Raw genomic sequence first — 17,764 nt, forward strand, 5'->3', positions numbered from 1 at the left:
TTTGTTGCTCGATCGATGGAGTTAAAATAATTTTTCTTGCGCGAATGAAGATCGAAAATTTATAAATAAACTACGAATATTTATGCAAATTCATATTTTCATAAACACAATGAATGCTATATTTTAAATATTTCACATATTTTTGTGTATTATGTACATTCTATGTATTTTACCACCCTTAAACTCATAAATGTATAAAGATTCGCAGTCCAGTTATAAATTCTCATGGTACAGCGTCGTTCTGCCGCTTGTTTTCGAATCGCTACTAAGCGCATGCGTCCGGCCAACTCCGTACACCAATATTCGACGACGTTCTGATTGGTCAATATAAAAAACTCGTGAATTTGAAAGATTCATTCACACGATTCCTTTTTCTAGATATATTAATATTATTTTATTGTTACAGACAGCCGTTAATTACTTATTACTCCATGACAAATTGTCAGGCTAGCTAAGGCTACCAGCCACAGCTAACACTCAACTGATAGATTGATATAAAGAAAGGGAAAGAAAAGATTCATTCAAGTATAATGTTGCAACCATAAAGCTCATGTACGCAAATTCCTTACTACTATATAAAAGACCGCATTAATACTATTTAAAACTGATGCATCGATCGCAGTGTGCTCTGGAGTTATTGGGTATACGAAATGATCACACAATATGTCCAACATACATAGAATAACAAACATGAATGAATCTATTTAAACACTTATAATCATTAAAAGTATAATATTAAACAGATCTTAAGATTGTATACATTATTGCAATTTGTTTCTTTATTTCGGGAAATATTGTATAAAAATACAATGACTGAGAACATGGTTTGGAAATTTTTATAGAAAAGTACTTCATTCGTTTATTTAAATATTTCTATTTCTAATCAAGTGGAAATTGAGAAAACATTTGTTATGAACAATATAAAAAGTTGGTCTTAAATTGGGTTTATTTATCTTTTTCTTAATGTAATGTCCTTTATCATTTTATAATTTAACCTCGCCCTCTTCCTGCTTGAGATCCTCCGGGCTGATTTTGTTGATTTAGCCAAGGTGCAGAACCTGTGCCTCTACCTCTTTGATTTTGACCTCTACCTCTTCCACGAGCTAAAACAAATTGTCAACTCAATAAACAAACAGAATGATTGAATATATATAGTGGCTCATAAAGGCACAGAAAACTTTTATATATATATCATATGTCTTTCATATACAACATATTCAAGTTTCATTAGACCTATAATGAAACTTGAATATCATAATTGAATGAACGTTAATAAAATTTGAAACAAATTTAAACATGTACATGGAAACTACAAATTAGTGCAATTATAGATTTTAAAGAGATTACAAAGCATTTAAATAGTTTTCAATTATTCACTATATTAATAAACCTAAATATTCAATGGTATCATCTTTAACACTTATTAAATGTTTTAAATGGCTATCTTTGCTGTACAGTACATATATGTATGTTCTAATACTTTTATGAGTAGTTATGTATATCTCATAAAATACCATACAAAAATGAATACGCTAAAGATGTTTATGCAAATTCATATTTGTATGAGCGTAACTAAAGAAATGATTACCAATTTGAATATTTTACATATTTCCAAATATTGTGTACATTCTATAGATTGTAGAATAGTTACATTTCCATAGATATATAAACACCCGCAGTCTATTAATGTAATACGAGGTAAACGTTATCAACCCAACTATTCACATATATTCAAACAAAAATATCTTAAAACTAAAATATATCATGAGTTAACCTTGGGCACGTAAAATAGCTGATTTGCCTCTGCCTGCAGTTCCCGAACCTTTGCCTCCCGGTCTCTTAAACATTGGTGCGTTCTTCAACATGTCTGGTAAAATAAGAAATCTAATTTTTGAGCCTCTAATATAAACATTCTCTAACTGCGCCTCACGGCCGTCTCTATAAGTTACAGTGATATTTTGCATCTGACAGTTCATATTATCCTCAGCTTCTATCAATTTGCCGCGATATACTTCGCCAGTATTTGTTTCACAGGTTATGGTATGGCCTTCCGCTTCGTGGAGTACTTTTATCGGTACTCCGATCGACATTTTGGCGAACTTTTTATAATTCCAATAACAAGCACAAAATATTACTTAATTGATTCAAAATAGTCAGAAATGTTGAAAGAAATAAAGAAATTATAAATGCACACTATAACCTCTCCTCTAGGTGCAAGCGTTTATACTAATCGCTTGCTTTAATTCGACCATCATAGATGGAGTTTCTCTCGCGCATGCGCATTGAATACAATTACAAACGGGAGGCGCGAGCAGAACACAATTCTTACTTCATGATTAAATACTTATTAAAAATAGAAATTAGAAGCACAGAGGATGATTTGAAGTAATAGAAGAAATCAATTAATTCGTCTAAATACTTTCGCACTAATGTGTAATTTTTGTTCTTCATAGAAAAAGAAGATCGCAACAGCTCTCTATTTTCCATTTTTAAATAATCATATATTTATTGGTCATTAACTTATCGAAGTGCTACCAACTTTATGATAAAACAATGTGGAATAATCGTCAAACTAGGTTCTCGCAAAATTCATGTAACTTTACATTACTTGATTTGGCTAAACACAGAAACTTATTTCGTGTCTTCTATATGTGTCTTATTGTCCTAAAATTGCATCACTTTTTTTATTTAATCGCTAAAATTCGCTTTAAGAAAATGATCACTAATTCGTTCGACCTATAGATTACATCGAATCGGTGAAAAAAAATGGCAGACCTCGTGTTCAAAATTACATGCGATATCAATTTGAGGAAGTTTGGTCGAATGCCAAATAACTTCATCTGCCTTATCTTTCGCCAGGGTGTTAAATTTATATATATTTTTGTTTGTTAAATATACATAAATATAATCAACTATATAATTATAAATGGTGAAGAACCATCGGGATAAAGATCGATACTGACGATCAAAAGACAGATTTATTGCAGTAAGAAGGAGTTACGTGAAAACGAAAGAATTAGAGGAGGAATTTCGTTATGGATCATAGGCGTAGAAACGAATAATACACCAAGAGAGATAATTTTTTCTTTCCCATCTACGAAAGAACCTAAGATATTGTATCTAAATGTGTTCTTGTCAAAAGGATGGTAAAATCGTTAAATTGATACATAATATATTAAAGTCGACGTCTCACTTCTTTCCTTTTAATCGCTTAATTATACTAATATCAATCATGTAATAATTACAAGCATCGTTTACGTCCTTAATATGTATAGTCAGCCGAGTACGAACACGTCGCTCTGTTTTTATCCACGTCATTTTCCCAGTTCCATATACGTACTTTTTTTTACCAATCTCGAAATTAATTTTCTTCCAAACATTCACTCAACCATTCATACTCTCACATATTTATTCTTTCTCTCCCTCTCTTTCTCTGTGTGTGTCTACGCAAGTGTCATTCATTCGTTATAGGCAAGATTCTACTCCCCGATATCGTGTTACAATCTTAGAAAAATATGCTATGCCTAAAATAGGATGAAGGCCTGAAGGCAACCATTCCGTCGATATTATTGATAATCGGTGTGCGTACCTTCTCTTTTACACGTCGCTTCAATCTAGTTGACACATTATTCCCTCTCTTTTCCTCTAAGGTGCGCGTCAGAACGAAAATGTATCACTGCGCAACCAATCTGAAGAAAACAATTTGCAAGGACTATTTTAAATTTTCCCTCCAACAGTCATTAAGATTTTCCCGTCATGCAAAATGTTAAATAATAATCGTATGATTTCTTTATGATGCATTACATAAAAAACAATATTTAATGTTTGTTTTGTAGGTTAAATTTTATCTTTCTTTTAAATGAATCATGACGTTAAAACAATTTATCAATGTTGCCAACCGACAAACGACCGAAGATAAAAAAAATTTGAATTGAAATATTCTGACATTTGTGAAAATAAAATAAAAGACAATTTGTTGTGAAACCTCGGCTAATGTGAGATTTTTTTTAGTTAGTAGTTCATATTGAAACAATACGATTTTTATTTATAACATTTTTTTGTTTTTGTTTTTCATACGACGATTACAAAAATTGGAAAATTGTGACGACCGAGAAAGTCTCACTCTGTACACATAATAATATATTGTCCATAGACATTATGTTCATCGTGTGTTATGTATGTGTATGTACGTGTATCTGTACGTGTGAAATCACGGCAAATATGGAATATATGCAAAGTTTCTATAGAAATCGCTTTCTCTCTTAGCTTCCTCTCGTTTTGCAAGAAGTACATACAGAATTGTATCGACTATATTATAAAATAAGGATCATCCATAACGTGGCACTGAAATTAAGAACGATTCACTTTATTCTATTTAACGTATCAATACAAGGACTTTTCTTCTTTCTTTGTATTCTCATAAAGACGACTTTTTCGTTTCAATAGCTTTTTTTTATCGCTAGATTGGCTATCACGCAAAACCTTAAAAAGAACGAAGGATCAACAATCTATTAGAAAGAAAAAAAAAGAAAAACAACGAAACGCAATTATTCTTAAAGACAGAGCAAAAAAAAAACATGATGGTACGATACACAGTGTGGTGTTTTTTCGTCTTACTCTCTTGCTCTCCCTTTACATTCTCACTCTCGCTCTCGCTCTCACTCAATTTCTTCCTTTCTCCCAATTTAGTTGTCTTTAAAATCGCAAAAGACCCAGTGTGACGACTATCGAATCTTTTTTCGCACGCTCGAAAGAAGACAACGATACGCGGGAAAAGCAACTCTTTCTGTTTTTGGAAAACTCACGAAGCAACAAGGACAAATTTTTCTTCTCCTTGTTCCTTTTCTTTTTTTTTATTTTTATTCTTTTTTACAACAAATTGCTTCGTGCAACAGTTTTTGTTTTTCAGTTTTTTTTGTTTGTAGAAGCGACATAAAACTCAACACCTACAGCAACTTCTTCTTTTCTCTCTTTCTCAGCTACAACCTAGTCTAAGAATCAAGAGACACGCTGAACAAAAGAACTGAAACGTACGTTTCTTTCGTGTTTTTTCTTCCATTTTTTTAAGATTTCTTCTTCATTTCGTTAAAAAGTATTGCAACACGGAAGAAAATGGTTAAAGACAGACGGAGAAATTTTTGTTTCTTTCATCGATCGAGTACAACAGGGCCGATAGTCGTCCCTTCGTCGAGGGGCCTCTCGTTCATTATTATTTTTCCTTTTTTTTTTATTTATGTCTGGCTGGCCTTTAAACGTTTCATCGTACAAAGTGTATTTTAGCACCAATATACATACTAGAAATCTTATTTAGAAGACACAAAGAGAAACGAGAAAACCGACTGGACGAGTCACGTGACACAACCTAATTTTTTTCCTAATCTCGAAATATTATCATTCGGGGAATCAGACGAAGAATCATTACAGAGCTCGCCATTTTGTTCTTTTTTCTTCTTCTCTTTTCAGCGAAGATATTTATTAACGCATGGCGTAAATAATTGATTTGCAATATAGTTTGAAACATATTTAATAAGGAATAATGCTTGGTTATATTCACGTGAAATTGGACATAAACACACAGTACTACTTATACTTCATTGCATTATTTATGAATCAATAGACTAATATACTTAATAATTATTAGACTAATTGTTAACCTAGGATTGTGATCACCCATCAACGTCAGCCACTACCTAAGCAACATTCCCTTTTTTTTATTTTTTGAATATTACGAACGAAACAGAAATATAGATTATATACATATAAAATTTCCTTTTTGTTCACTCTTTCTTGCTCACTCGCTCGCTCGCTCTCCCTTTCCCTCTCTCGTTCACAATTCAAAAACCCGGATCCCCGATGAGACGTCTCGGAACAAAACCGACCAAGAACGCACCAAGAATTCGTGTTCTTTTTTCTCTCTAAAGTTTAATATCTAAAAAAGAAAAAAGAAAAAAAAAGAAAAAAACAAACACTTCCGTACGCGAATTTTGCATTTTCTTTTTTTTTTAAGTAAATTAATAAACATAAGATAAAATAATAATAAGCCGTAGATAATAATAGAGGTAAATAGTAGTAATAAGCTGACAGCGCGCAGCAGTTAGAACCAAAAATATTTTCGATTAGAACTCTGGCTTAAGATGACAATCTGACATGGCACTAGCATCCAAAAATTTTCTCGAAGCACTCGTACACGTGGCACGCACTCTAATTTGTTTCTTTGTTTGTTTCTCCTTTTTACTTTTCGCGTTAGTCTTTCTTATTTGTGTTTTTTTCATTCTTCCTTCGGAAAATTTCGTCTATATATCTTTTATCGGCGTTTCTATATATTATATTTGCATATTGTGTACAAACCAATTTTTGTATTCCTTTTAAATTTTCCATTCTCTCTCATATTTTTCTTCCTCTCTACCGGTACAATAAGCTCGCAACTTTCACTCTTACTCGTTCTAACACATTTACTACAATTTTCTTTCTCTCCCTCATTCTCACTCTTTCATACTAATTCCCTGCTACCTTTCGTTCACGATCCTCGCATTCACCCGTCTCGCCCCTCGACGTGCAATCAGCTGCCAGATAATTTATCTCATTTTTTCTCCGTTTTTTTGTTTTATATTCTGCTTTGTTTATATAGTTATATAACCATTTTCCCAACGATCTACGCACTAAATAGTTCAAATTTTTTGCACTTTTTCACCAACAACAACTGGATTGTTGCGCCGAATTTCTTGAGCGCCCATTTCTCTGTAATCGAACTTGCAATCGTGCTTGTCACTGTATCGATGCACAGAGCAGAACAGTCCTCCACAACGGCATTCGAATCCTGTTAAGGGAGACAAATCGGATCGTAAATTGTCCAAAATGGATCAAGAATGTCTTCTAATTATCGTTAACTTACCCGTCAAACCAACTTTTTTGCGACACACGACGCAACGATTTTTCTTCTTCTTAGATTCTTTGTCAGTCTCTTTGCCATCGAAGCAGTCGTCTGCGTCCCCACTACTTACAGATCCTTCTCCTACTGCTCCGCTGCTTACACCTACTTCATTTTCTTGATCTTCCCTATTTATCTAAAGCATAATAGAAATAAAGAGTTATTAATTTACAACTGCTGAATAATTTCCTTCCATCATTTTTCCATAGAATTTTATAAATAGACTGGGGATCTTTATGCAAGTTTATACTTTTATAGAAACATATAAAAAATTGAACGAATAGAAGAATGTCTTATTTTAAGAATGTTTTAATAAATGTAGTAATATGTATTTCAATTTCGATATTTTATATAATCTTTGTGCACATCTTTGCACCTTTCTGCATACTTATAAATAAATAAATATGCACAGTCTATTTATGACAATTAAAATTAGGTAATAAACCTTAATTCTCCTTTTCTAATCTTCATTGTTCTAATTAAAGATAATAAACTAGTTTTATGAAAGTTTAAATACACATAAATATAATTTGAATAAAACTTACTTCTTTGGAGCTGGGCAGATCTGTCGTTGATTGAGGTATGGTAGGAATGGTAGGTTGGGCTGTAGTTCCTGTAGCTGCAGGACTACCAAAACCGCCTTGCAACGTGCCAGCGTTACCAGAGACGGTCTGTGATGTTGGAACAGTAGCAGCTGACACAGGAGGTTGCTGCTTCTTTTTTAGGTTTTCTTTGTAACAAAGAGAACAAAGGCCATCTGTGGCTGGGGAGCCATAAAATCCACAGCCGCTGCGGCACAGAGCTTGCATGGGATTAGATTCTCGTTCCATTTTCTTTGTTTATCCCAATAAAACCTCAATGATTAAACAAAGTCCTTAGTTTTATCCTATATGCAATCACTCGAAACAATATCGAGCAAGTTGCAGTCAACTAAATGGGAGATAATTAAGCTTCTTTTGCCACAGCTCGCTCTCCAGTTGCTCCTTCACGACCGCGTGTCACCATACATTCACCTACCAAAATGCAGCTTTCTTTAACATCTCTTTGTTTGTCACGATACAATGTATAGTTTAAAATCAGTAAAAAAGAAAGAACTCTAAAACTAAACAATAAACTTTAAAAGAATAAATCTGTTACACAGAATATGTATGAATATGAAATAAGACAAAGAGTACAATACAAGTGTATAAAATAATTATCACTGCAACCTTTATTTGTCAATGACAAAGCACAAACATTTAATTTTAGGAAACTTTTGTACAGGTAACCTGTCCTCAAATGGAATACAAATCACTAGAAATTATTTAATTAAAAAAAAGTGTCGAACGCGATGGGTCCCAATTCAGGTTTAAAAGGACGAGAAAACGGAGCAATCATTGCACCATAATAGACACATTATATAGGAAATACCGTCGACTACATCCGTACTGTCTCAAAGAAACCAGACGCTTGATTTTTCATGTCGAATTTTCACTTGCACACACGCGCGTACACAACGAGGAGTCTATACATAGAATAGAGAGAAGTCGTCAGCAGCAGCAACAGTAACGATATCTTGAGACAAGGGCCGTTCCCTCGTGTAGAACAGTTTCAGTGCTCACGAAAGAAAGAGAGAGGGAGAGAGAATGTGTATGTAATTCCTCCAAGGGCAAATAAAACCAAGAAATCGGACAACGAGAAGCAAACAATTGTCGATGACGAGGAAAAGCGAAGAAAAAACGGGAGTTAAAAGCAAGAAGAACACAATAATTACAAAGGGGTTGGGAAATTTTCAAATTTGTCATAACCCCTTTTATCCGATTTTTCGTGTTCAACGCAATAAAATCGTATAAAGGCGTGATCGGGGGGAAACGTGATATTACTCACTTTCCAACACGCAGTCGTGTCGCAACCAACGCACAACATGGAGTAAGAATTCGTTCGAGGCATTTAAGTGGGCTCCCCTTGTCTATCCTTGTCGTGTGTTTAAGAGACACGTTAGACGACGTGTAGCAGTTTACCACGACCGATTGGGTCGACCGTCGGTCGAGAAGGCTCTCTTCCCTTCTGAGCCTCTGCTTGATAAATCTCGGCGGCGCAATTCTCGCTTTGGCCACTCTCTCGCGATGCGCGCGTTGGCTTTGTCTCTTAGGAGGCCTCTCTCTCCGCCAAAGCTAAAACGAAATATTACCAAATAGCTCTATCTCGCTTCCTTTCTTTTTCTCTCTCATCGCCAAAGTTAAAACGAAATATTACCAAATAGCTCTTTCTCTCTCACAGCCAAAGCTAAAACGAAATATTACCAAATAGCTCTGTCTCGCTTCCTTTCTTTCCTTTTCTCCGTCTCTCTTTCTCGCTCTTTGTGCGTGCAACTTCGCGCTCGATATTACTTCAATCCGAGGAACCTGCAAGGACGGAGGAGAAACAACGATAACGACGAGCCGAATGTTTTCATGATGGCGATCGTTTGGACGTACGGCCTCTGGGCGGACGTACAACCAACGACAGGCTGCGCACACTTGCCCACGATAAGGTTAGATGTTACTAGTTATTACCTGCGACTTTGTCTGCATAAAACTGGAAAGAACTGATATGAATTTAGTTTCACAATTCTAGATTCACTGTTATTTGCAATAGAAATCAATATAGTAAATAGCAGTCGAGAAATATTTATAGGAAGTAACTGTCAACTGTCGATCGAGCAATGCACAACACTGTAGTGGAAATGAAACTGCAGCTTGAGTCGTATTTATGCTCATTGTTCGGTTCCCTGAGGAGTAAGCGTAATAAAATATAACCTGTATTCATTTGGAGAAAATGTATTTTTTAACGGTGAATTTTAACGGTGAAAGAATTATCCAAATCGGTTGTTAAATAGTTTTAGTTAAATAGTCGGTCCAAATAGTTTCTGAAATTACCTCGGGACACACACATACCTACGTACTTTTCTCTTTGTAATATTAGTATAGAAGATAGGTAAAGCGTAATTTACTCAGGTCTCATTTATTACGGTTTTATTGCGGGTTTATTTAGGATAAACGTAACGGTTCTCATACAACGTAAATTGTACAGCATAGATTGTCATTTACCTCTGTAAATAAATTATTTACCTCTAAAAGTAGAATGGGTCTTTCTTTCAACATATGTAGTTTGGAAGAAATATGAATTGCGAATGCCGTGTTGAAAAAGTGGGTTTTTTTGAAAAATAAATGTAAATAAATAGACTGTAAATTTTTATATTCATCTTTATATCTTCATCTAAAAGAATGAAATTTAAATAGAAATGTGTTTCATTTATTAAATATCATAAATACTTTATTTTGATTATCTATGTGCAATGTGTGCATTTTTGTATCTTCGAATTTTTCATAAATGCATAAAGATATCTACAGATAAATAACGAGGTCTTTCCTTCCTTTTTTATCTATTAGAAACAAATATCTTTTCTTCATTAGGCACCCTCTACATTTCTTACGTTTATGCTTTTACCTACCATCATAAAAAGAGGAATGTTCCATTGAATTTTTTCTTGCCCTTCTTTTATACTGCGTATACGTATAAGAAATAACATAAACAGTATGTTTGATTTACTAGACTCTTTAGTTAGAGAATACTTGAATTTCCGCCACTTATTTTCGTCGCTCTTTCTCTCTTTCTTTCTCGAATACATATCACACGACTCAGTCGGTCTTTTTCCTTGCTTTGCGCATGCGCACTCACGCGATCGTTCTTTCTACGATAGGTTTTCTAACCTTTTGTAAGTTTTTCTTTCCATCGAATCAGACTTAACAATGATCGTGATTTCTCGTAGATAGATAATTAACATGTAATTTTGGGGAAATATTGCGATAGTATTCTTGATTACGAGATGTATGATGATGTGTTGTACTGTATTTCTCAAATGAATTTGTAGATGTCGTGGCATGATCTCTCGATGATACCTATGTAATACAATAAAATCAAAACTACATATATATTGTCTGATGTATGCCGACAGATGCGAAATGAAAGGCTAGGATAGAATTTTTTTCCGTTCTCTTAGTTCGTATAACTTCAAAGATACTTCACCTTTGATTCGTAAAAATTTGTTTAAATTTATTTTTTCATTATTTCTACAGCTTAATAAAGTACTGTGATAAACAATTATTATTCAATAAATTTAATATTAAAATTTAACTAAGATGTAATTAAACTGTAATTAAGATATAAGATTTGCAGTAAAGAAATCCAAATGAAAGATATACACGTGAAGAAATGCATAATATAAAAACTATGTAAAAAATTATACTATTTTATAAATCTATAAATTTTTATGAAAAATTATGAATTAGTTTGACCATTCTGATAGCTTTAGTAAATTCCTTTAAAATAATTATATGTACATATATCTCTGGCGTTTTCACTTTCACTACATAAAAAAGCTTTCTTTTGTATATTATAAAAGCAACAGAAATTTACTTCAACATTATATATTTTAATTATAAAATTAAAATATCAATCAAATTAATAATCGAAGAAAAGATGTCGATGTCATATATTTTGACACAAAGTATTCGACCTGTTGCTCAACCAGCTTTAAAACAGAATCTAGAAATATCACGTATATTTCGAGTAAAAAATATTTGATAACTAATAATTAATGTAAGTCGTCTGTATCTGGACGAAAATCCACCATAGTGAAGGAGTTGGAACAAGAAATGAACGGTATTTGAATATGTTACTTCTTCGGACATCATGACATCACCACAGTAATTGAAAGCTTATTACTAATGAAAAACATGCAGTAATCAATAATTGGTATAATTTATCCGTCTTTTAATGAAAATTTATCATCGTGAAAGGATTAAGGCAATGAACGGGTTTTGAATCCGTTAGTTTTTCGGAATCAATGACGTCAGTGCAGTAATTGAAAGCCAAATCAAACGTAAAACACGTGTTAGGAAGTGTCACGGAGAAGAAAATATGAATAAGAAAGAATTTCCTATTCTATCTTTGGACGTTAATGAATTTTATTTTCGCGTCTCATTGCATATGATAACCTCGATACATGACTTTGCTTTATTTCAGATAATTAACTTCTTTACGTTCGAAATTATTTGAATATTTCAAAATTTACCGACAGTCGGTAACTTACACTCGATAAGTATATAAATTGAAATCTATGTTAAGAATCGTTAAAAACTGAACGGAAAAATAAACAGATAAAAAAGACAAAAATTATTTGTAATATGTCATGACATTTTTAATTAATAAGTGCAGTGACATGTATGACATTAAGTTAGGGTTATCAACTATTATTTTTCTTACAACTAAGTCGAATACATATCTATGACAAATGTAAACGAAACATTTCATTTCCGTATGTAACATGATAAAAATGATATAAAAAAATGATAAAGTATTCTAGTTCCAATATTTCTAATTTTTTCTGGCGATATTATCAATACGAATGATTTCCAAACTATTTCAATACTACGGAAAACTGAGCAGATAAAGAAGACAAAAATTACATTTGCAATATGTCATGACATCTTTAATCAGTAAGTGCAATAATATGTATAACATTGAGTTAGGATCATTAACTATTATTTTTTTAAATATAAACGAAATATTTAGTATGCGATATGATAAAAAATGACCTAAGATATGCTTGAATATGCTTTTAGTATAATATTCCTAATTTTTCAAAATTGATTTATACATTTATATAAGTTATGACTAATGATTACTACAAAAATTAACATTTTCTAAAGTTATTATGACGATTGTTTTTTAAAAAACAACAAATTTGCATAATTATTTCATGTATGTAATTTGCCTTAAGCTACAAAATTTGTTCGATCGTTATTTATATCGTCATCGACATAAAGCACTATTTTCGGTCTAGAATTTCGACATGACATTTATTGCGCCGACAATGACAGTAACACTCAGTACAGCCAATTAAAGACATCGTCTTTAATGAAAGTTTCGTTTATAGTTTACACGACCAATTGGAATAGAAACACTTTCGAACGGAAAGTAACTAGTTCGTTACGGAGAAACGCGCGCGAATTTTACATGGCGATCTGCCCCAAAAATTACACTCGTCTCTGATTTAAAAATTAGAAGTTTTAGATGACTAAAATATACAATTTTGTCCAAAAAATGATGTATACGAAAAAATATACAATAGAAAAACAATATAATATCTCTTTCTATACGCTTCACAACAAATCATTTAAATTTTCTAGAAATATATAGCGTGATCCATAAGTCAGTTTCTCGTTTAAAAGTTGTATAACATTTTTTTATTATATATTTTTACCTTTTTGTTTCAGATTTCTAGTTCTTTTTCTCTTTTTCTTTTGGAATTTATAATAGGAAAATTCACAACAGAGCAAAGAGTATAAATCCTCATGAAAAAAAGCAAGAAAAAAAGTAAAACTTGACTACTCTTTGTGACATAGCGTCATACCAAATTGTAATCTGCAATTACAATTAATTATGCAATTTACATTAATGAACAACTCTTGGATTTTTAGTACTTCAAAACCTGAAATGTTGAGGTGAAAATAGTGTTAGAATAATGGAGCCTTGATTTCAAAAATAAATTTCTATTATTTTTACTCGTAGTTCCGTTGTGCCCTTTTCCACTATAAATTTCCAAAAAACAAAATTTAGAGATCTGAAACAAAGATTTAGAAATATGTAAGAAAAAAATTTACACAATTTTTTAATGGGGAAGTGACTACTGTGGTCTGACACATGTCTGACACATTTCTTGATAATGACGTGTTCCTGTTTTCCGCTTTACTTATCTAGGGTTTACTTTTGTTTGGCACAAACACGTTTGCGTCACTCAAAAGCTAATACAATGAAAATTACTAATCATGAGTCGTTCAAAAACAAATCGCTGATTTACACAAAGATTTAGTTTCCATTCGTTTGCATTGGCACAGTTGTTTAACAATTCTAATTGAATAAATATATTTACATAATATATTCATAGAAAATTTTTTTGATACGAAGTTGCACAATTTTATGTATCAAGAATTACAATCGATTATAATTATACCGACTTTGAATAAAATATTGTATTAAATTTAATTGGGTTTTGCATATTAAAAAAATAAGACGAATTGAGTAATTTCTCATTGATTTCCATTGATATAAAGTTTTATATGAGGGATGAATTTTGTATCTGATCTTGACTTTTGTCTTGAGAAAACGATTGGAATTGATAATTAAACAGAAACTAGAAAATTTGAAACGGAACTTAAATTTAACAAATATTAACCAAAAAGGAAAATATATGTATATGTATAGTTTCTTTTCTAGTGATATTTAAGTAATAAATATAGTAAAGTAGTATTTTTAATTTTATACATGTATACTCTAATTATTATAAATAACTATAAGACAAATACAAATATATATCAATCTGTTGTAATTTGCGTTGATTTCTCATATGTAAGTTTCTTTATTTGTCGAATATAGCATTTTCAAAAAATCTAATGCAAAAGATTACAAAAAATTGTTTTATCAAAATGTCATTTGAATAGCGCTAAAAAATATGCGCAAAAATTCTAATCTTGCAATATACAACAAAGGGAGGAGATGAATAAAGACGATCTAAAATTGTGCTTGCAACTTTATTTTGGTTGTCAGTTGCCTATACTCTTCTCTCATTGTTCTTACGAAATTCGACTGTACAGTCCAATGACACGTGGTATGAATATCTTCCAAAGTACGACGTATGTATATGGTCGACGATGATTTTAAATCGCATCCGTTGAAGTTGAGAACGATAAATGACTGACTCATCTTCCGTTGAAAACGGAGTTTTACGAAAAAAGAACATCTTTGTAAGTCATTAGACATGAAAATTCATTGAGGAAAAAAATTTCTAGTAGTTGATGGATCCATGAAGATCTGATTGGCGCGCGCGCTTACGCGCACGCTTACCGACAATCGACAGTGAAATTCCTCGAAGGCATTATCACACGCGATATTATTCTGCTTGTAAATCTACATGCAGCCATTTTACGGTATCAGTCATGTAGCGGAAGAAAGCGAGGTGTGGCTCGGGTGAGGTTAATCTACACCAACATACAGCATCAACCTGCTAATCACTTCAATCGTACTACTCGATATACCTAACAAAACTTGGTTTTATTGAGGTCAGAAACTTCTTGCATCATTCAACCAATATTGTTGGTAAAATTTTATAAGTCACTGTCAAATTCTCTTGCATGATAGTAGCAAAATAAAATTAATTTACTTATTTTACCTTATATTATCTTTAGAATTGTAAGTTTCTATCCTATAGTGAAATCGATAATTTTTTAAAATAAAGGAAAATTTTTAAACCCACGAGTCATCTGATTAAATTCTTTGATTGATAAAATTATAAAATTGTGAAAATAAAGATTCTAACCTAAAACTTGTCACATGTTGCTAACTCATTGTGAAAAAGAACCTTCATTATACTATTCCACGTAAAACTATAAAAATGAAAATTCTAATCTACAACAAAATTGATGATACAATTTTTTATAATAAAAGGAAATTATGAGACTCACATGTCACCTGATTACCCATTTGTCTGAGAAAATTATAAACTTGAAAAAATAAAGTTTCAAAGCTAAAACTTGATAAATTATTGTGAAAAGGGTTTTTCATTATCTAATTCCACGTAAAATTGTATAAATAAAATTTATAAAAATAACCTACAATTTGTAAACATGTCAATTCACTAACATGATTAGTTGGTAAATTATCGTACAAAAGGACTCAGGATTACAGTACGTTAATTTCAGATCGTTAACGAATAATGCGGTCGCCATAGCTTGAAAATTCGAAGAGAATTAGCAACCGATGAAATCGTAAACTTTTTGTCCTCACTCCTCATCGCTGCCATTGCCTGTCGTGGGCGCTCGATTTTATAACCTCGTCAATGCTATCTACAGATTCTCTCTTACACGAGAATTACGATTTATGACTACGATCACTATTCTGCGTACCAAGATATTGTATATATCATATCAAACTATTGCAAATACGCGATACATCTAAAGAACATAGCTAAGGTTGCTCAACAATTCCTTGAGATAGCGACAAGTTATGGAAATAAGCCTAAACTTCATATAACCAACACGCATGATGAAAGTCTTCGGATAATTTCGACTACCATTGACGGATAAGAACTACAAAAAACTCAATCACATTATTCTAACGAATTTCAGGCGTTTCATACAGGAGAAGGGGGTCATAACCTCAAAACAATGTCTGAACTTATAACCTATACAAGATTGTCTAAGAATAAATATCGGGCTTAAAGTTATTAAAAAACCTATTTGAAACTTCGATTTGTAGGACATTTGTACTGATCCCTAGAATATTGTGTAACTAAATTAACTAAGAAAGAATAGAATAGAACGAGGATCACTAGTTTCCAAGGAACGCATGAAGGGCTAAAGGGAGGGGATTTAAGACCAGTGCGGATGTGGGTGCACGAAAGGGGGTATGAACATCCAGAGGAGGAGAACAGAAGGAGAATAAATGCATAAGTGTGGATTTGCGCTTGAATCGTATCGGCGCTGCCGTCGTGCGGACACACGGCCACACGCATGCATGTACGCACGCAAGCACGCAGTCAAAGAGCACGAAGAAACGGAGCGGACATTAGAGACATGGCTCCTATCCTTGAGAAGTACGCACTTAGTAAGCAATTGCGTCGTTTCCTTTGTCCCATGTAATACACGTATTCCACATCGCGCCAGACATCTTTTTATTAAGAGAAACGCCAGAGAGACAGGGGGATCAAGAGAAGGGTACAAAAGCGAGAGGGAATGGGACAAACCAAAATCAGGCTAGATCTCACCAACTGGTTATTATGAAAAAAAAAGAGGAAGGAACGTTAGCGTTAAATGAAACGTATGGTTATATGGACGTATTTCAAGGGGATTTGATAAAAATAGTCGGCGTTGATGACCAAGTAGCGCGATTGCGACACTTACCAAGAGCTGTTGCGGTGTAGCAGGGCGCAATATGTCAGCTGACTTGACGTGTGACCGATCGTAATCCCGCATCAGTATCCGACATAATTCTCAGCGGAGCATTAGGTCCCCTCGGTTACGAATCCAGTTAGTCCCCAAATTGATACGCAGCGCGGCCTCACTCTCACAAAACACAAATATCGGTTATCTAGTAAACTAGTCCTTACACCAAACTTTCGATTGCGACGATAGACGAACCAAAGCTGCGGGCACAGGAACAAATACTGCCAATGACTGGTGTAAAGTTAGATCTCTTACCCTCCCCCAATCCGTACACTAAGTAGTCAGAACCAGAGTCGACAAACTCAAGTCGTCGGACGAGTTGAGTTCAGTTTTATAAATGCTTCTTTTGCCGCCAGGCGGCCTCATTCGCGCGTCGCGCATTGGAAGCTGTCTTTACATTACATATCTGGTGGGCGGGGAAAGAAATTTAACTCAAATTTTCGTCAAAAGAGGATAAATACGCTTATATACTCTACGAATATTATAAGTACATCTCTACACGCACCCGTATATATCTTATTTTGTATAATTTATTGTACTAAAACGCTCTTGTATTCATCATATTGCACTATATGGAGTTTTGTATTGTATAATATTGTATATATTGTATATTATATATTATTATTATATATTTTGTATCTTATTGTATTATACATATAATACATAAATTGCATACTTCTCTAAGAGATAGAATATGGTAAGATGTAATATATAGTAAACGGCTTATAATTCCATAAACGAAGAAATAAAAAATCTATCTATTTATCTATCTATCTATCTATTATAAACGCTTCTCTACAAAGTTTATAATTCT

General features: G+C 33.0%; 2 protein-coding genes across 6 annotated transcripts; both read right to left on the reverse strand.

Annotated features, from left to right (window-relative positions):
• Positions 1 to 858: 858 nt before the first annotated feature.
• LOC100647682 (small nuclear ribonucleoprotein Sm D3) lies at positions 859 to 4,192 on the reverse strand. The gene is made up of 2 exons (XM_003403107.4): positions 1,775 to 4,192; positions 859 to 1,103 (listed from the first exon to the last, which is right to left on the reverse strand). The coding sequence occupies exons 1-2, from the start codon at positions 2,088 to 2,090 to the stop codon at positions 991 to 993; spliced, it is 429 nt and encodes a 142-aa protein (XP_003403155.1). The 5' UTR covers positions 2,091 to 4,192; the 3' UTR covers positions 859 to 990.
• Positions 4,193 to 4,345: 153 nt separating this feature from the next.
• Positions 4,346 to 17,210, reverse strand: LOC100647169 (AN1-type zinc finger protein 5). Of its 5 annotated transcripts, none has more exons than XM_012319770.3 (6): positions 16,909 to 17,210; positions 9,211 to 9,312; positions 8,795 to 9,081; positions 7,474 to 7,941; positions 6,893 to 7,064; positions 4,346 to 6,817 (listed from the first exon to the last, which is right to left on the reverse strand). In XM_012319770.3, exons 4-6 carry the CDS (start codon positions 7,756 to 7,758, stop codon positions 6,669 to 6,671), a joined length of 606 nt encoding a protein of 201 aa, XP_012175160.1. In that variant the 5' UTR covers positions 7,759 to 7,941; positions 8,795 to 9,081; positions 9,211 to 9,312; positions 16,909 to 17,210; the 3' UTR covers positions 4,346 to 6,668. The 5 variants fall into 5 exon arrangements, with proteins under 5 accessions (XP_012175160.1, XP_003403151.1, XP_012175161.1 ...); XM_003403103.4 differs by having other exon boundaries at positions 9,164 to 9,312; XM_012319771.3 differs by lacking the exon at positions 9,211 to 9,312.
• Between the last annotated feature and the right edge of the window lie 554 nt (positions 17,211 to 17,764).

Source organism: Bombus terrestris, chromosome 16, assembly GCF_910591885.1.
Source record: "Bombus terrestris chromosome 16, iyBomTerr1.2, whole genome shotgun sequence".
NCBI lineage: Eukaryota > Metazoa > Arthropoda > Insecta > Hymenoptera > Apidae > Bombus > Bombus terrestris.

What these genes read in the sequence shown, in the direction of transcription:
- LOC100647682 (XM_003403107.4), bottom strand. Translation starts at nt 2,090, where the DNA reads ATGTCGATCGGAGTACCGATAAAAGTACTCCACGAAGCGGAAGGCCAT. An exon ending in AGCTATTTTACGTGCCCAAG is followed by an intron (nt 1,104 to 1,774) that starts GTTAACTCATGA and finishes AATTTGTTTTAG; the next exon opens with CTCGTGGAAGAGGTAGAGGT.
- LOC100647169 (XM_003403104.4), bottom strand. Translation starts at nt 7,758, where the DNA reads ATGGAACGAGAATCTAATCCCATGCAAGCTCTGTGCCGCAGCGGCTGT. An exon ending in ATCTGCCCAGCTCCAAAGAA is followed by an intron (nt 7,065 to 7,473) that starts GTAAGTTTTATT and finishes ATTATGCTTTAG; the next exon opens with ATAAATAGGGAAGATCAAGA. An exon ending in CAAAAAAGTTGGTTTGACGG is followed by an intron (nt 6,818 to 6,892) that starts GTAAGTTAACGA and finishes CTCCCTTAACAG; the next exon opens with GATTCGAATGCCGTTGTGGA.